Below are 22,511 nucleotides of genomic sequence, written 5' to 3' on the forward strand. Positions count from 1 at the left end.
CTCATCCGCTGCTGCTGACACAGCCCCTGCTCCTGACCCAGGTCCACACACCCCAGCAGGCGCATCTGTCGACTCTGTACCTGCCGTGAGGGAAGCACAACATTCATCGCCTCCACACACCCTTATTCTCCCTCTCTACTCCCACAGATATTGTGTATCTAGACAGTTGTATCCAGCGACCGGCTCATCACGCCATCGCCGTTGTCTCACATGAGGCACGCACCGCCCGTTCTGCCTCACATGTGCTATGCAACCCTGCAGACAACAAGTCTCCTACACAGCCTGGAGGGAAGGGGGAGTATTGTAGTGGAATTCTCCCCTACAAACGCTGTTTGTCGCTGCCTAGCCGACCCCACCAATTCCCCAGTGTATGCCTCGTGGTCTAGGTCAACCAGCGCCGCCATACACCACGGAGCGGGGGTCAACTGCTAAGCCACGCCTACCCCCGCTATTTAAGACCTGACCTCGTGGTGATCTGTCTCTCCTTCTACCTACACCAACCAGCCAGCAACACCTCCTCCGCCGCTGCCTGGCGGCCTTCGCTCCTCCGCCTGCCTGGCGGTACTCTCTCCCGCTGGCGAGCTCTCTCCCGCTGGCGAGCCACAAGCTGTCCTTCTCTGAGCGTCCTCACCAACCAGCTCTCTCTACATCACGCTTGTAACCATGCTGCCTTCCCAGCACCAAGCTGCATTGTACATCCAATACAACATGTATATAGAGAGCACATTGTGAGTTTCCTTTCTCCATCCCATCCTGAGTGTGAACCAAACATCTTGAACCCCACAAGTTCATTGTCAACATGCTCTCAGATCTTTTCTCATTTGGTCTCCATTAATGATGTTTCTTTGTTACATAGTAAGATTTACTTTATAAAATTAACAAATTGTGTCCTTCGGGTGTATTAAATAAGGAAATTGTAGCCTTTTGGTATATTCAGCAAATTGTGCCCTTTGGGGCACTCCAATTAGACAATTGAGTCCTTCGATATACCTGTATATGAAGTTAGGAAATTGTGTCCTTCCAGCATATTCAGTTAAGAATCCAGTATATTAAGTTAGAATTTTGTTTTCGGTTATACAGTAAAACATCCATTTAACAGACATCAATGTTATGCTTGTACAGTAGTTCGTTATATGGATTGCAATCTCCCAAATACTCTGTTATATGGAGGTTTCACATCTAACGAAGGTTTATAGAAAGGACTACAATCTCCCATATAGTCAGTTAAATGGTGGTTTCACTGTATAGTTAGTTATTCAATCAGAAAATTTTAATTCAAGCAAATTCAGTCGGGGAATTGTGTCCTTCAGGTATAGTTAGAACTGTGTCCTTCAAGTACTGTACCTGTATATCAAGAGCGGTGAAAAATGCTCATCCCTTTAGAGGGCAGTGTAGGCCACAGGTATTTTATCATGGTTAATGCCAAACGACTTTATTTAGCTGAGAGAAACCCCTGCCCTCTAAAGGGTTAAAACATATCTAGATTAAAGAGACTAGAATGTAGATGGAAAGTCGGCCAATATTAAAAATTTCCACCTTTTATGTATTCATTTATATATTTTTTTCAGAACTTTTGGAGTGTTATCCTAAGAATCCCGTGGTAGGTTAAAAAATAGGAAAGAGGTCTTGTTCGCGGTACTTTTTTAACAGTGATGTTTGACATTGTAAACAGCTGGTTACTGTAGTGTTGAGCGGTTGACGTCACCAGCCTTAAAGTACATGAATCTCGTGTAAGCTAAGGTGTAATATTCTTAGTGTTACCCATTTAGAGTGAAGTGTACTTTTTTTCTTCCCATACAGGGCAGGCACTATAGGATAAAGGATGTTTTCACACCACGGCGATTATGGAAAATCAGGGAAAAACAAGAGACATCCTAACGTCGGAAAACCCTACACCAGAAGACTAGAATTCGCCGAGTTGATTTACTGTTGATCATGATCATTTCATTGATGGTAAGTAACAACAGATAATTTTTCTTTTTTATTAGGTACAGTAGACCAGTTGATGTATTTAGAATTGTTTTTACAGAGGGAGAAACTTGGGGAGGGATACTGCGAGAGCGTCGGGAATACAGGACTGCTGATTTATGTCTATTTTGCTGTAATGGACAATGTTTCAACCTGGTTCAGCATTTATAACTGTAACATATTCTACTTGACGAATTCCACGTGCGTATTGGTAAACTTTTTTTTTTCAGTACCCACAATGATTAATCTTTCCCTAGACAAGCAACAGTGTGGAAGTAAGCCTTGAAGAAGTTCAGTTTACTCAGTATAATTAAATAACTAAACATAAAGATTGCATTTTTTATAAACATGACATGTTAAGATTTTAAAGCACTAAGAAAACTTTTAAGAACCATTTCTTTCTTGCAAACCAAAACACATACACGTGGACAAACTGTGTCAGCCTCCGCAAGCCAACACATCGATTAAAGTACAAATTCCTCCATCACCCATCGATCTGCCAAGTTTTGGAACAAACCTGCTACACTCAAGGCCTATTTTCAAGCGTTTTTAGTCATCGTTAAGTCTCTCAGATTGCATCAAAGCTTGAAAATCTCTCAAAAAGGTTAAGTAATTTTTTGAAGAAAGAGCAACAGAGCCTACGTGGGCGCCCGAGTTAACATTACCAATCACATAAGTTTCACTGAATAATGTGTTTTGCTCATTTCATTTGATTTATAATAATCCTCATTCTTCGCCATGTTTTTTCAATGACTTTATGCACCCATATACCAATGTTTCGCTAAATAAATAAATGTAATCATTGTTTACTACTGATCAGTCATGGCTGAACTGAACCGCGCCCTTGGGCTTTCGTAAATGTATGGTGACGGGGGCTCATCTCCGTGATGGCTATTTGGCATTTTGACGACCATTAGTTCAATGAATAAGTTCAATGGACCCCAATTGTAATATCTGGGTAAGATTGAGACCCGTTACGATTGGGCAGATATGACCACTTACCGTAATTCCGTAGGTTAACACAGGAGGGGCTAAGTGGAGAACGTTTGCATGTGTGATTCAATATACATGTTGTAGTATATTGACTTTTAACACAGGCTATAAGTATTCCTAAAAAAAAAATCTTGCTACCGGTGGAAGTTATATATATATATATATATATATATATATATATATATATATATATATAAACGGACACCCTTCTACACCCTGCTTAATTTGGGTCAGGACTTGGTGAAAGACTGTGGAAGCTTTGGGCACATTTAAAGATAATAGCGATAAAAGTAGTATTCATAATAATAAAATAGTAAAATCTACCCAAAGTAGTGTGTAACCCTTCAATTTCTGGGTAAAAACTAGTTTCCCTGTTTCTACCGCACCTAGCTTAGAAATGCCGCTCCAACTACGGTAATACTACTACAGTACCACCATAGCTTAACATTGCTCTCGCCACACTAGCTAGTTTTTTGTTTCCCACACAACGCATTCCAACCTGTACTACTTCACCAGATGTTGCCAACTTGCCATTATGCATAATTCAGTCCTACCTTTATTATACCCCAGTTCTATCCTAGTACTACTGTACAGTACTATACCTAACCAATACCGCTATTATCACACTTCCTATGGTACTTTTACTACACCGAGGCTGATACTTTTACTACCATACCTAATTGTTAATATCACACCGAGTCTGGTATTGGTACTTCCACGCTTAACAAAATAAGGCTATTACCTGACTTAAACTAACCTAACCTAATTAAATATAACATCGTAACCAATCTCAAACGTAACCTAAGCAAACCAAACTTCACCAAACCATTTTCAGTAACTTAACATAACATAACTAATCCCTAACTTAATAAAGTAATATAACCTATCCCAAACCTAACTTGATAACATAAACCAACTTAACCAAACCAAACTAATCCACCGTAACCACATCATGGATTTTAATAGTAAAATTCATGTCAGGTCTGGTGATTGAGTGTCCATATATAAAACTTTTGTGGGAGTAATGTGTATCAATTGTGGAAGGTCGTATTGTACCTCATAAGACGGCGGGGCGATGATCCATTTGTCCCAACCGATGTCTTTGAAGTCTACTCTCAGGGGCTTCTTTTTGCAACCGTTCTTGGCCCGCCGCTTGCGTCCCCGGCGCCCTTTACCCCCCCGACCTGTAGGAACGTCAGAGTACTGTTGTAGTATGGCTTGATTAGATAACTTGCCTGGTGTAGCACGTTACCGCTGTGAGGTGTGTTGACATAAGGTGCCACACGTCAACATGCATTATAAGTTAACACAAAATGTAAAATTTTAACACCGATGCAGTACAGTATATTAACACTCAAATATGTTAACACACAGGACGATATGTTAATACTGCACAATATGATCAAATAAAATTCAGCATAATACAGTAACCTTCAATGCAATATCATACAGCTCAGTACGTTAACTCCTAATGAATAATATGTGAATGTAGAGTAACAACCATCCAATAAAGTATGTTATCACAGTGCAGTATGTCAACACCTGGAGCAGTATGTGTAAAAATTGGGACTCAGTTTTCGAAGAACCAGATGAATACTGTGAGACTTCAGTATCCTCGGGGGACATATTCAAACAAGTGTGGTGATAATTAAGGATTGTGGTGTAGGACTTGAGGGACTGTAGGATGACAATAACTAGTCCTGAGCTGATATTAAGTGATGATGTTTATACACAGACCAGAGTTTGTTGTGTTTTGGCTGGGTGACAGTATACGGTGCTAGTAAATCACCAAAAGTATGAGGGAATGTTTCATCACTTACAAAGCTCGATGTACTAACTGTTAAGTAGCTGTATGTTTTAATCACAAGTGTATGGACGTTATGATGGATGTTCCAAGCAAAGTAGATTCCAGTGTTCTCTACGGCTCTGTCATAATGGCATTGGTAAGGTGGTAGAGAAGGTGTGAGGTGCGGTATTACCTTACCTCAAAGCTAAGAGGTAAGGAGGTGGAGGAGGTATGAGGCAGCAGCGTGAGGTGCAGCAACTAACCTTACCTCCGAGCTAAGAGGTAAGGAGGTGGAGGAGGTATGAGGCAGCAGCGTAAGGTGCAGCACTAACCTTACCTCCGAGCGAATTATGAGCTTGGCTTGGGAGGCCGAGGACCTCCATGTCGCCCTCCCAGATCATGTTACTCTCCTCCTCCTGTAGCTCGGCCGCGTTCCTCCGACGCCTCGACGATCCTTGCTCCTCCTGACCTGTCGTTGAGCGTCGTCTTCTGCGCCTCTGAGGGTTACAACGGAGATGCCAATGTTGATGTTGTGTTATCTCACTTCTGCGTCCCCTACGTGTCTGTATGTCGATAGTCGTAGTGTTGTATTTGTTGTATTTTACACATCAATCTTGCTGGTGAGCGCTATTCAATTTATACTCCATTTTCACTAATTTAACTATGATGTGAGTCACTGATAATGTATGGTACTTCACTACAGGCAACAACAAAACACCCAACCACCTCCTAACATTGCTAATGCAGTTGTGTATTACCCTCGACTTCTACACCAAGGTAAACTCTAGCCATATACATCTTCAGTCACCACGCCACATTCTCGTCCACACCCAAACATAGATCAGCGCAGATAATGACCCTATACCCTCGTACTGAATCCCTAACTATAGCTATATTCATCCCATCTTTCTTCCATCATTGAGGTGACACTTGTACCTTCATTTGTTTTCATCCCGTCAACTCCCGTTAATCTACTATTGAGGCCATCCTCCCCAACCATGATCTGCTCTAACTCGAGGTTTCACTTCTCCAAAAAACTTCACCTACCTGGTACCTCACCTATCATACTGTCTGGTACCTCACCTATCATACTGTCTGGTACCTCGCCTATCATACTGTCTGGTACCTCACCTATCATACTACCTGGTACCTCACCTATCATACTACCTGGTACCTCACCTATCATACTGTCTGGTACCTCACCTATCATACTGTCTGGTACCTCGCCTATCATACTGTCTGGTACCTCACCTATCATACTACCTGGTACCTCACCTATCATACTACCTGGTACCTCACCTATCATACTGTCTGGTACCTCACCTATCATACTATCTGGTACCTCACCTACCACACTGTCGCCTCACCTTTTGCTGGTGGTGGTCGTGGTACTCGTGGGAGATCATAAGGTTGAGTTCCTGTCGGGCCTGGTGGCGGGTCCTGACGTTGGAGTACAGCAGAAGGAGGGGTTCACTCTCCGTCCGGGGCGCCGTGGCCACGTCCATGTCCCCGCCTTCACCTACCGTCGAGAACACTGACTCTATGTGTATCTGTTGGGGGGGAAAGGAGGAGGTAGTGAGAGAAGTGGTGATGGATGGAGAGAGAAAGGAAGAGAGAAAGATAGGAAAACAGACGGAAAGAGGTGACAGGATAAATAAAAAGGGGGGACAAAGGTAATGAGTAAAAGAGAACGTGATTGTGAGTTTTTTTTTTCCTTTTTTTTTTATAATTGTTGAACATTAATACGACGACCTAAAGCATCTGTGCCGAATCAAAATATAAACCTAGGTGATCTCACTAGACTCTAAAATTATGAGGTTAGTAAATTTTATGAATCTTCCCTCCGTTTAACTACAGTACCACAGAATTATTGCAGAAGAAAAAAAAGAAGAGAGTTACCTGTAGGAGCTGGGGTGCGTTGCGGTGGGAGAGCCAATACTTGACGGCGGATGTCACATCGAAGGTCTCCCAGGCGTTGTGTAACTCGTAGATGTCTCTCTCGCACACTGTGACCTGTACCCCGTGGCCACTGGTCTCCCCCTCCGTGTCTCTCACCACCAGGCCCTCCGGCGTGATGTCGTCCAGGCTGATACCCCGTTGTGTCTCTATCACCAGACGGACGCGCCGCTCCACGCCTGTGAGAGACACAATCAAGATGGTAATGTTGATAGGAGGATCACGCCACGCTTTTATACCCCACCTCTATGGTTACTACTGCAAGGGGTGACGAAGCCATGGATTTATTTGTGCAATACCACCACCACCAACAAAAAAGACTCGAACCATAAAATATTACGGTGCGGGTTTGACCTTGGTTCAGGTTATCATTTAGGGTGCAGTGAGAAGTGAAGGCGGTCGAGTGGAGTGCCGGCCACACTCTTCCTGTATACCGAAGCCTTAGTACCGTATGGACAGCTTAGGGTAGTTTTGAATATGTAAGAGGTAGCTTAGTCCAGGTTATGTTACAAGTAGGTTAGGTTATGATACAAGGAGGATAGGTAAGGTTATGTTACGAGTTGGTTAGGTTCAGTTTAATTATAATCTGGGTTAGGATACAAGGATTATAGTCCCGGTAAAAATATCTCCCAGCTGTGTAAATACTTGTTGATGAATAAGTTGTCCATTTAATTATTTGTCTAGATTGTGTGGCTTACTGTAATCCTCTTCTCATATTGCGGGTAATAGTGTGACGCAGCCAGTACAGTGTGTAGAGGCCGTGTACATTATACCCACTGAACCTCCAGGTTACGTGTTGTTGGTGGTTGGTGGTGAGATTATATTCAGGGAAATGTGTGTGAATGTACTATGTGCTCTCAAGATTTTCTACTTAAGTGATGCTCCAGTGTGTGTGTGTGTGTGTGTGTTGCTTAACTGGTTGTGTGGTCAGGTCACTTGCTTGTCCCACATTACCAAGGTTGTTAAGAATGATCTCTAGCTTTGCCCTAAACAAATTAAGGTAAAAAGAAGACATTTTCTTAGTGATTGTGTCGTTGTGTGTTGTCTCCTGCTACAGCTGACTGGGGAGCAATGTAGGCTCTCTCTTATGGCGGCCACCTGCCCTTACTAGATATATAATCACGTGGTGCCAAGGCCCCGAGACGCTCATCTGGTGCACCTACTTGCCAACAGTAACATTCACTCTCGCGGTCAATCTAAGAATGGCAGTGTTTCATACCAAGTACCGAGGAAACAGTAATTCAAAACTGATATGGTTTGTCTTAAGTTTGTTTTTGTGGTTTATTTATTGTTTCAAAATAACCAAATTGTATATTTACTCACAACGGCAGGACCGTGTGAGTTGGACGGTTAATGTTGTATTTACATCTGTCTCTGAATGTTGGTGCAAATCTGGCGAACGGAAAAAGTTCATACTTCATGCTTAACACACACACATACACACACAGTTTAAGCCATTGAAAAGTCACAAAGCCGAAACCATTTAGGTAACCTCCCTATTTAAACATGTGCGGAGAGATGGGGTCACGCAGCAGCTGACAAATTGCTGTCTCGGTATTCACCTATCAAAATATGAGCTTGTCCGCCGGGCAAATGCCAGGCACATGGACATGAAAGATCACTTGCCCGACCCTTATTCCGGGCAGCATAATCCCGCAGTCTATTGCTATACGGGACGGCACCATTAGAAGTTTCAGGTAATCAGTGCGCGAGCTAACCTCAGAGCGAGTCAGGAAAGAGAAAACTGGATTTTTTCATGGAAGACTTTAACAAAATCATATCGATTCGCACATCTACAGACAAACTCGAAACTCTCACACTTCCACACAATACATTAACGATGGACCTTCCGTGACCCACTTTTGACTCTCTGGTCTTCTGTACAATATTTGATTTATACGAGTACTGTAATTCAATGATCAGCTGGCTTTTTATTTTTTTAGTTCGCGACAGTGTTATGCTTATTACCCCGTTTATTATGTTTATGTAGCCTGCAGTATTGCTCAAGTGCCTGGCTGAACTGTGTGGCGTCGCCCAGAGGATATGGTATTAGTGATGGAGCTATTTTGTGTACATAAAATATGCGCTTTGTATCAGTTTTATTGTTTATCGTAACAGTTTTTTTTATTATTAATGTCTGCAATTTGAAATTCGTTGGAAGTAGGCTCACCCTCTTCTTGCTAAATCTTTAACAATGAACCGCACCGTTTATATATTTTGGAAACCTTTTATAACGAACTCGTTTAAAGCGAAGGAGATAAAGCAAGATAAGTAATCGCCACTTGGATTAAGGCTGCTCATGTGTGTGTGTTGTATGTAGTCGGTTTGTTGTTGTTGTTGTGTAAGGGCAAATATTAAATCCGTGGTGTTCCCAACAGCTACTTTGTTTTCATAGTAAAAAGATCAGAGCTTTAAATACGCAAGGTCACCACTGCATTTTGAGGCAGTGTTGGGTCAAAGACTTTCTGGTAACTGAGAGAGAGAGAGAGAGAGAGAGAGATAGAGAGAGAGAGAGAGAGAGAGAGACTTACCGATGTAGGCGTACTGATCACGGGTGATAAGGGCGTATAGTCTGAGGGTGGCTGCCGTGACTCTCTCCCGGCGCGGCACCGTCAGGTTGAACTCAAGTGTGTGGATTCGAACCTTAGATCCTTCTGCACTCCCTAGCGGATCTGAAACACCGAAGAAAAGAAAGGTAAAGATAGAATAACACGTAATAACGAAATGTAAAGCTAGAATAACACGTAATAACGAAATGTAAAGATAGAATAACACGTAATAACGAAAGGTGAAGATAGAATAACACGGAATAACAAAAAATAATCTTAGAATAACACTTAACAAGGAGAACCATCACAGAATACAATAATCTTACGGCATTATAACTACACATATAAGTATATTGCATTACAAGTATAAAGTCAATTAGTAAACAATTCACACTTTTAATTAAGCGTTGTAAGTAATGGCATCAAGCTACTGAGGCAGTTTGTAAGAAGATGGGTTTAAAGCGACTAAGTTACCACCTATGATAGACTTATTGTACCAGTAGTGTTGTATGAGTTGATTTGGTGAGTTTGTATGTTATTAAGTATTTGAAGGGACTTAAGTAACCATGGAAGATAATATTGTTCCTTCCCTGCAGTAGTCATCTCGTAAGACTTGGGTGCTGTGAGGGAAGCTGGTCTGATCTCTTCTTTAATACGACACCCGAGGTGTTTGTTCCCGGTACATGCAAACACACACACACACACACACACCTTCACCCTGTATGCTGCATTCAGACGCTCTCTCCTGGGTGGGGGGAAGGTTGTGTCATGGCCTAAGGAAAAGTAATCCCGCCATTTTTATCTGACAGTGAGATATTTCCCAACCATTGTAGTTACCTGATAAAGTCACTCGCTTAATGAAATTTAAAGTTTTTTTTTTGTTAATTGGACCCCTATAGATGTGCACTTATGAGATTTAGTGATGGTAATTTTGTAATGCCTTCCGTAAGCCTGTCAGGGTCCGCCTCTCACTGTCCTGCTCTTACAATAAAGTATTTATATAATTACTGTACTTGGTTCAGAACGCATGTTCGAGATACATTTTGTGTTCCACATTTAAGAAGTTTCCTTAATAGTTCGTTCATGGCCGGTCTTAATACTATAAAGGCGTAATATAACGTTAGAATTAAAGAGGGTGAATTAAGTTTCGAAATAAATACTGTCGTTGTAAAATCTGGTGTGGGTCTGATGTACACATACCTGCCCGGCGATATAAGCACTTTCACCTTCCGTATTTATGTAGTTCAGTTTTAATTATTTAAGAAAATTGTAACTAAACTTATACCGTAAAGTTCACGTCCTCAGGTCTGATACTAAATATTGCAGCAGAACAGTTTACGAGGGAGAGGGAGCGATGTAAGACGCGGTGAACCTCGGTGTGAGATCCAAGGTCTCATATAATATATAATTGACACCTTGGAGATGTAGCTCCTCCCCCACAACACACCATCACTATCATGGGTTAATTGGTCAACGGGACTTGGTCTTAACTGGCCCCAATCTTACCTAATGAGCACCAATCCTAATGGTTAGGTGAGGTAAGGCTAGGGAGGGTGGAGGCCACCACACTTGGCTGTCTGCTCACACACAATAGTGACTTTGGCTGCTGACCTCAATTTGTAATATATAAATCGTTGCTGTATCCCATAATGGGCTCACAGGGTGTTACTGCCTCACCTGCCGCCTCCACGCCCCTCTTGTCTTTGTGGTAAAATGATTTTCTCAACAATTATTTAAAAAAACCTTCAGGGTCAAGTCACCTCCACGACTTAAGAGGAACTGGCATAGGGTTCCACATGTGAATAACACAGCAACGAGTGTTTAGCTTAACACCTGTAACACACCTGCTTCAGTAGTGACGTCAAACATTATTGGGCTCTGTTTATTGGGATTTATTTATATGAGGAACTTATATTCAATGATTGATGGTTGGCAGTTTAACGATTGTTGTCACTTGTTTGGAATTGTAAGGTGCTTTTGTTTAATTTTATATTTATATTTTATTAAATTTATTTTGATCTTGGCATTTTCTTCGCTCTCTTTAATTTCATTTCGTACACTTTTATTCGATTGAAAATATCTTATAATTACAATGAGAACTGAGTCACATTTCCATAACTCATGAATAAGCAGACATAAACACAACACATACGAGTAACACGCCGCAGTTACTCCTCACGAACACACTACAGTTATTAAAGTTAGCCAGTGACGTCTCTCTCTCTCTCTCTCTCTCTCTCTCTCTCTCTCTCTCTCTCTCTCTCTCTCTCTCTCTCTCAATAATAATCGACACCACCAATCACAATAACTTTTCTACATCCTCACCAAAGTATCATCTTAAATTCACATCACTCGTGTGTTTACAAAATAACTTAAATTTTAGAAGAATATAAAGCGAAGCACATTAATAAAAGAGAGAAGCTAAAAAATAAGAAAAACCCAGGTAACAGGAAAACTGAATCTCATGAATAAAAATACCCATATACTGTCAGCTCCTTGGCAACGTCTTATTAAATCTTCCACAGACATCTCTTAGCAACCTGGGTACATTGCCTCACAAGTACAGGTTCGGAAGATAAATTTTCTAAGTCACTGGAGATGTAAAAATTCACCTGATTGAGTTTTTATCTAAATTCCGAAGTAAAATAGCTACTGTGCTAGAATAGCATCAATAAAATAGCTACTGTACAAGAATGTCATCAATAAACTAGCTACTGTACAAGAATATCATCAATAAAATAGCTTCTGTACAAGAATATCATCGATAAACTAGCTACTGTACAAGAATAGTATCAATTTTATACTGAGACTCTACCTTAACTAGATTTGTTTGTTCACGTGGCATTACTTTTGGAGACATAGTTAACATACAGTACATCATCCTGGGAAAAAATCTGTCCATTTATTTTGTTCGGTGCTAACTAAACTAACATTAAGTTTCTTTTAACCTAACCTAACCTATTAACCTAATCCAAATACAGTAAAATGAATCAAATCGTATCTAAAACTGTACACAAGTCAACAAAACGGAATCTACTGACACTAATTTAACCAAACGTAGTATAATTACTATCGTACCTTGATATAATTCGAATTAACCCACCCAGGTACATAATCGGTAGGTCATAATAAGGGTAACCTGTACTACCTGTGTGCGCCGTGTAAGGTCCATTAATTATCCAGCGGGTCCCTGTGTGTCGGGGTGTCCACTCGATGTGTATCACCACCACCACTGTTTTTATGTCTGGACCTTTGTTTATAAATCACCGCTCCAGCTCTTGTTTTATATCCAAGCCTTTGTAGTGTTTGACCATTAATAATACTAGTAATAATAATAATAATATACTTCTACAACTACTACTACTACTACTACTACTACTACTACTACTACTACTACTACTACTACTAATAATAATAATAATAATAATAACTACTACTACTACTACTACTACTACTACTACTACTACTACTACTACTACTACTAATAATAATAATAATAATAATAATAACAACAACAACTGGACTGTACTGGAGCAAGGTGTTAGCTCACGCATGACGACATCTTCAAACTCGTGGCGTTGCCCTTTGACACTCTGACCCTAAAACACAACTGCTCTCAAGGCTACCATGGTGAATATACCTCTTATAAACCAGGTATGAATATGTGTGTCTCTATTCTCTTATTATGCTACTGACGTTTATAGTTACTGAAAACATAGAGATAATAATAGTTAAAATAATATTTGTAATGAAAATAATGCATACAGTATCGTGAGTATTATATCATTTATGGGCTTGAGATTAATAGTAATTATTTATTGTTCAGGACAGGAGATGGTCGTTCATTAATACAACTACTATTATTATTTTTACTTATTTGGTTACTTATCTTAGTCATTTTTGTTCTGGGTGAAGGCGGTAGTGTCAGGATTCATAAAGGTTCGTGTTATAAACTTTAACTCTCGTAAGTGAAGATGTAGGAAGGTGCCTTAACTGGTTGACTTGAGTTTAAGAGAGAAAAAAACATTCAGAAATAATCACACTGAGACTCTACCTTCTCTAATAAACGTTCACTACATCACAATGAGACTGTCCGTTCACTAGATAATCACATTGGGACATCATAGATACGTTCACTAAATAACTAACTTGTTGCCTTATCTTAAACTAATGACTTACTCTCACTATTAACATTAACATCTTCAGTTATATGGAATTAATCGCGCGAACCCTTAAGACTCTGAACCCTGGTTAAGGTCTGTATATGTCTTCATTCGTGTGTGTGTGTGTGTGTGTGTGTGTGTGTGTGTGTGTGTGTGTGTGTGTGTGTGCGTGTGTGTGTGTGTGTGTGTGTGTGTGTGTGTGTGTCTGTGTGTGTGATTAATAGCTACTAAAAACGAATTGTCTAATGGTTTAACTGCACAACATTAAGGCCTCGTTATCGAACACTACATAATTCAAATGGAATAAGATATACTGTGTACGCCTTTTAAATGCCGCCTGATATATGTGACTGGATGGTAATTATATACTTAGGCAATCGTGTTGTAGGCGGGTGTGGTTATTATAGTGGTGTGTGTGTGTGTGTGTGTGTGTGTGTGTGTGTGTGTGTGTGTGTGTGTGTGTGTGTGTGTGTACAACCACGTATCATAAATCTGTTACATTTCTGCCGCTTACGCCACACACACATTTACGCACCTTTGTATGTACGCAGTTTTACCCGCATCTCAGGGTAATTTTTATAATTATTTTGATAGCCATCTTTGTGCTGTATCTTAGTTGAAACAGGGTCGTTATCGCATCGCCAATAAGTGGAAGCAAATTGTACGAACCATAAAGAATCCATCATTTTGCCGTAGTTTCAGTGAGCCAGTTGTCTCACCACCAGGGTATTTATGAAGCATGTCGGTCCCTTTAAAGTTTGTGGAGTGCAGAGGGAAGGTAGGAATGTAAAGAACAAATTTTATTGATAGTTTTGATTCTATCAGCAACAAGGGACTGGTGTTCAAGGTTACGGTATACCTAAAAGGGCCATTATATAATTGACAGACTCCTCAACTGTGTCAGGATGTTATGTGAGTATGGCTGGGAAAACTTGGGTGTACCAACTACAAGCATAGTGCTAGGTTCACATATAACAGCCCCCCACCCCCCCACACCACCACACACAGATACACACACGTCACCATGTTGTTTAACTCACAGTGTTACCAACTTGCGATGCAGGTAAGTGTTTTCTTATCCACTAACAACAAACCGATTTTTTTCTCATTCTTTTCCAGTACAGTTTCTCCCTATCTCCCCGCCTCCATCAACTCACCGCCACGGCCTTTATAGTCATCGGGATTTACACAGGTAAACATCTCCTCGTCCAGGGATGGGCCGCTTACCTGGGCGAGTGATGACCACGGGACAGAATTAGCAGCAGTGGTGGTGCCTCCGTCCATCACCGCCACACGCGAGTCAACAATATTTCTTACCGTCACGCCTGCCTACGCCACCTCTCTCTCTCTCTCTCTATGATTTTATTATTGCTGATCAACTGAGCCCCGCTGTTACCAGGTACCAACTTGATTTAATAATCCTAATATATCCTAACTTAGCCTAATAATCCTAACTTAAATTGATAATCCTAACTTAAATTGATAATCCTAACTTAAACTGATAATCCTAATAATCCTGACTTAGCCTGATAATCCTCATATATCCTAACTTAACCAGAAGGATTAAAGTAGGACATATCAGGACTAGTGCCTCTTTGACCATTCACCTAAACTCTTAAACTTTGATTTTTTTCTCGTAAACTGTAAGTGATTGTTGCTCTTAAGTCGATGTTTTATAAGTATTATACATAAAAGTTTCGATTCTATTACAGGTCACATCAGCTTTAGTGATAATTGACCCAAAACTAACCTAACCTAACCCTCCAGAGTGGGGCCATTTGTTTATTCATTCCCTCGAAATCGATCAGGTAGATAGAGTCGACCTTCAAGTATCCTTGACGTACTCCGTGACTCTTACAATTCTCATTACACCTTCGTGGTGGTCATGGTAGTGGCGGTAACCTTGTCATGTCTCAGAGGCTCTGGGGTGCGGAGGGAGGCGGAGCAGGAAGAGGATACGACCATTAATTAAGACAAATATCTTGGTGGTTATACAGGTAAAAATACAAAAGCAAACATTACCACCACCTCCACACACACACAGAGTTGCTTATATGCTGAGCTTGCAAACACGGTGTACAAAGTTATATTTTAGCATTCAGTTAGATTTGCAACATTTCACACTTCGATATTCATTTTGCAGTTTATCATTTTGTTACATCAATTGACAGACATACGATAATTCCAGGTGACCAATACGCCCTAAGTGAGGTAATGGTCCGGTCAAACAAGCCAAGGTGCCACGCTGTATTAGTATTGAATCAGTTACCTATATGGTGGAAGTCAGTATACTGTATATTGTTTCCTGAGTCGTAAAGTAGTGGCCGGGGCGGAGTTTACCTCGTGTTATTTTGGGACATGACTGATAAGGTTCTTCTTCACTGCATGACTGAAGTATTGACCTAACTCACACATTCCTAGACGCCGAGAGACTGTACACTGCGGCGGGGTTCTCTTCCTATTCTCCTGGCAACGTGGTAAAAAGTATCTCTCAGGAGGGGGCTGATGAATTTGGAACTGAACATTCGTGTTGTCTTGCTAGGGTTGGTAGGTGTGATTGTCAGACATTTTCTATCTGTTATGGTAGGTCTATTTTATTCGAAATATGCAGGTAGTTTGTTGCAATATGATTGGTGAATAACAGTATGCCTCATAGGCCTTTATCAAAAACTTTCGTTCGTGGTGTCATTTTGTTTCACCACACTCAATTATTCCGTCATTAGGGATGGCGCCTCTCTTGGCTGGTTTACTGACTTGAAAATTCCCCAGCGCCTCCGTCCTGCTCACCCCAAAAGGTCCTCAACACAGCTGATGACTCTTGCTCAAATTAAAGATGATCGGAACTACAAGTAACCGACTGCCCGCTTAAACACTCGAGCCAGAAGAAATAGGTTAAGAAAGATAAGTAAATAGTCGAGAGAGTACACAAAACAAGGCAATATCCAGTGTGCGTGTGCGTGTGTGTGTGTGTGTGTGTGTGAACGTTTGGATTAAACTGATGGAAGTCGTAATTGGGAGGTAATATGGGATTCAAGATGTTAAGTCAGTATATAACGGTGTACACTGTACAGGTAATGATGTCATGATCGACCACCTGTCTAGAGATCTGCCAAGTAACACTACGGAGGTACAGCTGACGTGCGATGCTGTACGACAACTGAGGTAGCTCTGTACTGTTGACGTGCTATGCATTAAGTTAGCTGTAGAGTATAATGTAAGCACGAGCACCGAGATGACGGTAGTGGCCAGTGAGGCGTTGGATGGTTCCTCCTGCAGCAGGGTGAAGCACACACACACACACACACACACACACACACACACACACACACACACACACACACACACTTTTCTCCATCTGTTAGGTTGACTTTCTTCAAACTTTCACACACGAGACAGACAGCGAAATCACGAAAGGCATGACACCTACTGTACAGTACATACCACATTTTGTAGTTCCCGTCATCGATGTCTTGATTTGTGAAAACTGGAAATATTTTTTTATCATCCTAAATATTTCTTGTATACAGTTAAGTTTTTAGGATTATTTACAACCTGCTGCCGTAGGTATCAAGAAGAGGTTATGATTTTCTGTCCCCAAAGAAGAGAAACTTTACAGACCTGGATTCACTGGATGTCTTTAAGTATAAGAGAAGATGTTTTTCTAACCTACGTCAATACAGTGTTTCTCTTGGTGTCACTCACAGCCGTGGGAGAGGAGGTATAAAGCCATAAACACGAGAGTATTGTTGGAATATGGTTGTTCATCCAGGGCGTGAGGTACTGTGAAGAGAGACACAGGCCAGTGTAGATACGGTGAGTCAGCTGTCACTTATCTGTCAGAAAGCTGGCTGTGAGGTGGATGGTAGCAGCCTGCCCACCTTCACACCATCAACACCCACAATGAACCTGTGTACCTTCTGAATACTTGAGGATGGTGATCTCTTGAGGGACGCGTCGTAAGGGAAGGAGGGAGTGAGGAAGGTGCCATAAGGGAAGGAGGGGGTGAGGAAGGTGCCACAAGGGAGGGAAGGGGTGAGGAAGGTGCCACAAGGGAAGGAGGGAGTGAGGAAGGTGCCATAAGGGAAGGAGGGGGTGAGGAAGGTGCCACAAGGGAAGGAAGGAGGGGATGAGAAAAAGGTAGCTGCTCGTATGGGTCCTAAATCCCTTAAGGCTCCAACCTAACTTAACGTAATTAAGATTGTTTTAAAGGGAAGTAATTAGGTTAGGTTAGGTTAGGTTGGAGATTATTAAAAATGGGGCTCATTAAGTGTAACTGTGAGAATATGCTGGTATGGTTCTTGGATAAATGCACTTAATTATTTACTCACAATGAAGGGACTTAGCCACGATTTTCACACCACCAGTTACTCTTGGGGATGGCATAATATGTATGATTTTACTCTCCTTGTCCCTCTCAGTCAGTATAAGCAGTAGGGTCCAAGTGCAACGTGTGGGTGAGGGAAGAGGAAATGACATTGAGTAAAGTAAAAGAATTGCCTCTAAAACAGTCAATTTACGATTAGTTTAAGTTAACCCTTTGAATCACGATGACTTAACCCTTTGAGTACGATGACTTAACCCTTTGAGTACGATGACTTAACCCTTTGAATACGATGACTTAACCCTTTGAATACGATGACTTAACCCTTTGAATACGATGACTTAACCATTTGAATCACGATGACTTAACCCTTTGAGTACGATGACTTAACCCTTTGAGTACGTTAACTTAACCCTTTGAGTACGATGACTTAACCCTTTGAATACGATAACTTAACCCTTTGAATACGATGACTTAACCCTTTGAGTACGATGACTTAACCCATTGAGTACGATGACTTAACCCTTTGAGTACGATTACTCGAGTAGTACAATATTATACTCAAGAGGATTAGATCACCGTACTCAAGGGGTTAACAAGTCATAGTACTCAATAGGCAAGTTCGTGATCTTCATTTTGGTGGTGTTTCTTGTTCTTGCTCTGTTCTTGTTCTTCTTTTCTTGTTCTTCTTTCTCTGTTCTTGTTACCTGTTTTCGTTTTTTTATTCTTGTTCTTCCGTTCTTGTTCTTTTTCTTATGTTCTTGTTCTTGATGTTCTCGTTCTTCAGTTCTTGTTCTTGATTTTCTTCTGTTTTTGTTTTTCTGTTCTTGTTCTTGTTGTTCTCGTTCTTCTGTTGTTGTTCTTATATTCGTGTTTTTCTGTTCTTGTTCTTGTTGTTCTTCTGTTTTTGTTCTCTCTCTCTGTAGCATTGAGACCAGATATATTACTGTACCGTCAAGGCCTGGGCTAGTAATGACCACACGGATATATAATAATTATGCTTCATTTTAATATAAGACTCAGTTATATATTGACGTCATAATTCATCTGTAGTGTTACTTGTACAGGATTACAGTGTTACTTGTACAGGATTACAGTGTTACTTGTACATGATTATAGTGTTACTTGTACAGGATTACAGTGTTACCTGTACAGGATTACAGTGTTACTTGTACAGGATTATAGTGTTACTTGTACAGGATTACAAATGTTACTTGTTTATGATTATAGTGTTACTTGTACAGGATTATAGTGCTACTTGCACAGGATTATAGTGTTACTTGCTCGGGATTATAGTGTTACTTGTACAGGATTATGGTGTTACTTGTACAAGATTATGGTGTTACTTGTACAGGATTATAGTGTTACTTGTACAGGATTATAGTGTTACTTGCTCGGGATTGTAGTGTTACTTGTACAGGATTATGGTGTTACTTGTACAGGATTATGGTGTGACTTGTACAGGATTATAGTGTTACTTGCTCGGGATTATAATGTTACTTGTACATGATTATAGTGTTCCTTGTACAGGATTATAGTGCTCGGGATTATAGTGTTACTTGTACAGGATTATGCTGTTACTTGTACAGGGTTATAGAGCTGCGTCACACGTCATACCGGATCAGGTAATACTGCTAGATGGAGTGACGGTCTTGTGAAATTTGTGCTGGTCACTGATTCAGGTAGCGAGGTGGAGGGGGTGCTTCGTCTACTACCAATGACTCGAAGCTGGCAGGCTCTCTCTCTCTCTCTCTCTCTCTCTCTCTCTCTCTCTCTCACCTAACCAAACCTAACCTTAGCTAGCTTAACCTAACCAAATCATACCAAACCGAACTTATACTAACTAAATCTAACCTAACCAACCAAATTTAACTTAATGAAACCAAACCTTACCTTACACTACCTTACCTTACCTTACCTTACCTTACCTATGTCTACTCAAGAACTTTTCGACGTTAAACAATAATAACCTCAGTATAACAGATATTGTGTCGTCATTAAAGTATAGTTTAAATATTGTAAAATGTTAATAAATTATTAGAACTGGACTGAAGTGTGAAGGATATTTGCTGATTTCTGTTTACCGTACGTAGGTTAAATTATCTTACTAGTGGTCATTTTACGTCAAAATCATCAAATACTTGGAGTGTATCTTGAGGGTGTGGAGCGAGTGTGTGTGCGGTGGTTCAGAGGTGATCTTCAAGTACTGCTTTGTATGTAATGTTTGACAGTTGGGTTCTCACAGCTAGTCAGCCGGAGCAGAGACGCCACACACCTCAGCCAACACTCTCCTGTCACTGGTGTAGTCGACGAAACAACGTTGTTAGGAAATAAAGCTACTGTATATTCCTTGTAGATGGACGGAAGAGGTAGACTTTGATCACCTGGGACCTGACGTTGATCATGCAGGTGGTGAAGGTGGTGCCGATGTTATCAAGAGAGTTAATTCTTGCAGATGAAGGTGTTAATGTTTCATGTTATTGTTGATCATTTAGATATACAGTATTAGTGTAACTGATACATCATCCTGACACCTGACACATGGTAATCCACACATGATAACGAAGCAATCCATCTCACCCAAGGCGGCCAAAGAGGTTTTAGGCCAAAACTTATACATGTAATACTTGTTTACTCATGGCAGGTCGGGGTGTGATACTTCAACCTTTTATGGGATGATGAAGTTAAATCCATCCAAAGACCCGTTGCTGAATCGCCAGATGAGGTCCCAAGTTGTAGTCTTGGGTGACACATGAACCATGACGTACAGGAAGTGATGGAGAACATCATCGTCACAGCACTTTGGTGTAAACACATCCAAGACCTTGGGTGAGTTGTGTTATCCCAGTGTAGTTTCGTCCAGTTTTGTCTCAGCTGAACGTGTGTAACTCCCGCCAGCAGTTGAGCTGTTGGTAGTGTTGTGGTGGTGGTGGTGGTGGTGATGGTGATGGTGGTGGAGGTGGTGGTGATGGTGGTGGTAGTGTTGGATGAATGGAACAAGTTACTGAACTTCATCACCAACTCGGACACTCTGGATAGCTTCAAACATAGGTTGGATGGATATATGAGCGATAGGGGTTGGGTGTAAACGGGACTGCCTAGTATGGTATGGGCCAGTAGGCCTGCTGCAGTTTCCTCCATTCTTATGTTCTTATGTTATGAAGGTGGTGGTGATGGTAGTAGTGTTGTGACGAAGGTGGTAGTGTTGTGGTGGTGGTAGTGTTATGGTGGTGATGGTGGAGTTAGTAGTTTTGTGGTGGTGAATGTGTTAGTGTTGCTGTGGTAGTGGTGAATGTGGTAGTGTTGCTGTGGTCGTGATGAATGTGGTAGTGTTGCTGTGGTAGTGGTGAATGTGGTAGTGTTACTGTGGTAGTGGTGAATGTGGTAGTGTTGCTGTGGTAGTGGTGAATGTGGTAGAGGTATGGTCACATCAGGATGGTGTATGGAAATGATGGTCGTGGTGGTAGTTTTATGGTCATCATGTGGTGAAGGTGGCAGGTGCTGTGGTCGTCCTTGTGGTGGCTGTAGAGAGGACCTTCCTGAAGGAGGCTACAGCACAGGTGGAGCTCTGGGAGTCGGTCTTGTGGCTAGCTGCTGCGCTCCACCAGGCAGAGTGGTGCCTGTAGCATATCAACAATGTCATGACGTCACTTCACCATTCAGAGCAGGTGCGCGGCGGCTAGCACCTGCCTTAACCTAATTTATACCCCACACTTGGCACGGCTACCTATTGCTTACGTATAGAGCATATTGCCTAATATACACCTTACTGGAGTGAAAGATTGATGTGCCTTTGTTGGAATTGAGAGTGAGGGTGAGTGTGGAGGTGACATACAGTAGAGGGTGTACTGTGGGGGACTCGACACCATGGAGGGGCGTCCCCTGGTGGTAACGAGCCAGGGACTAATACCTGACCTGGGCACAGTTTGTCTCGTGTGCTGCCTCCTCCCATATATCCTCCACTATATCTTCCACTCAATACGTGTATTTCCACCTCCACACACTGAGTAAGTAGATACTCCACCTCAGTGACACTGTCATCTCGAGGGTCAAGAATCGTGTTTTGTGTGACCTTGAGTTTGAACCAGGTTGACCCCCCGCAAGCTACCCTGGGATGAAGACGGCAGTAGTGTGGGAGTTCAGTAAATGTTGAGGTAGAGACCCATGGAGGAGGGGGTCCGTACAGTACCTATTTACTGTAAGTCATTAAACGAGTGAAACAAATGACTCAGTGTTGACGTGTACTGTACAGAGGAGGCTGTGAGTAATTTTTTATCATTATATAAATGAAGATTTATTGTAGAAGCAGTTTGTACTGGCCGAGACGCCAGTTGAATTAGTCAGTTTGTGCCGGCGGTAGGCGGGTCATAATGAAAACACTGCATACCTGGAAGCTCTCAGTTGTTACCTTACACATGTATAAACAGACTGGTCCACTCGGGAGGTCATGTTAATATCACCGTCTCGCCAAAACTCTCTGTAATACCTTTAGTTTTGTAGACAAATATACTGTACGTACACACACACACACACACACACACACACACACACACACACACACACACCATCAGGAAAAAAAAAACCTATTGAGTAATAATATCCCCACAGAATGGTGATGGTGTGTCGTTTACTGTCTGCTCATCATACAACTTGCTACTTGCATCAAATGGAAAAACAATAAAAATCGATGTATTGCAAGAATGTTAATTGTATGACGTTAACCACACAGCACAAACAGTTCCAGAGCTGCGTGAAATAAAAAAAAATATATATAT

At 41.4% G+C, this 22,511-nt stretch overlaps 1 protein-coding gene across 2 annotated transcripts in view; it reads right to left on the reverse strand.

The window, feature by feature from the left end:
• LOC121868754 (bone morphogenetic protein 10-like) overlaps positions 1-22,511 on the reverse strand; it is a 104,263-nt gene that overhangs the window by 5,215 nt on the left and 76,537 nt on the right. The window contains exons 2-6 of one of the 2 annotated variants that reach the window (XR_006089443.1): positions 9,235-9,375; positions 6,647-6,882; positions 6,115-6,297; positions 5,080-5,244; positions 4,018-4,145 (exon numbers count right to left, since the gene is read on the reverse strand). Coding sequence is in view for 1 of the 2 variants with exons in the window: in XM_042369636.1 (XP_042225570.1) it covers positions 4,018-4,145; positions 5,085-5,244; positions 6,115-6,297; positions 6,647-6,882; positions 9,235-9,375 (848 nt within the window). In the remaining variant the exon portion in view is untranslated. The remainder of the gene's footprint in view (positions 1-4,017; positions 4,146-5,079; positions 5,245-6,114; positions 6,298-6,646; positions 6,883-9,234; positions 9,376-22,511) is intronic. The other variant, XM_042369636.1, reaches the window with a different exon arrangement.

Source organism: Homarus americanus, unplaced genomic scaffold, assembly GCF_018991925.1.
Source record: "Homarus americanus isolate GMGI-L3 unplaced genomic scaffold, GMGI_Hamer_2.0 scaffold30535, whole genome shotgun sequence".
Taxonomy (NCBI): domain Eukaryota; kingdom Metazoa; phylum Arthropoda; class Malacostraca; order Decapoda; family Nephropidae; genus Homarus; species Homarus americanus.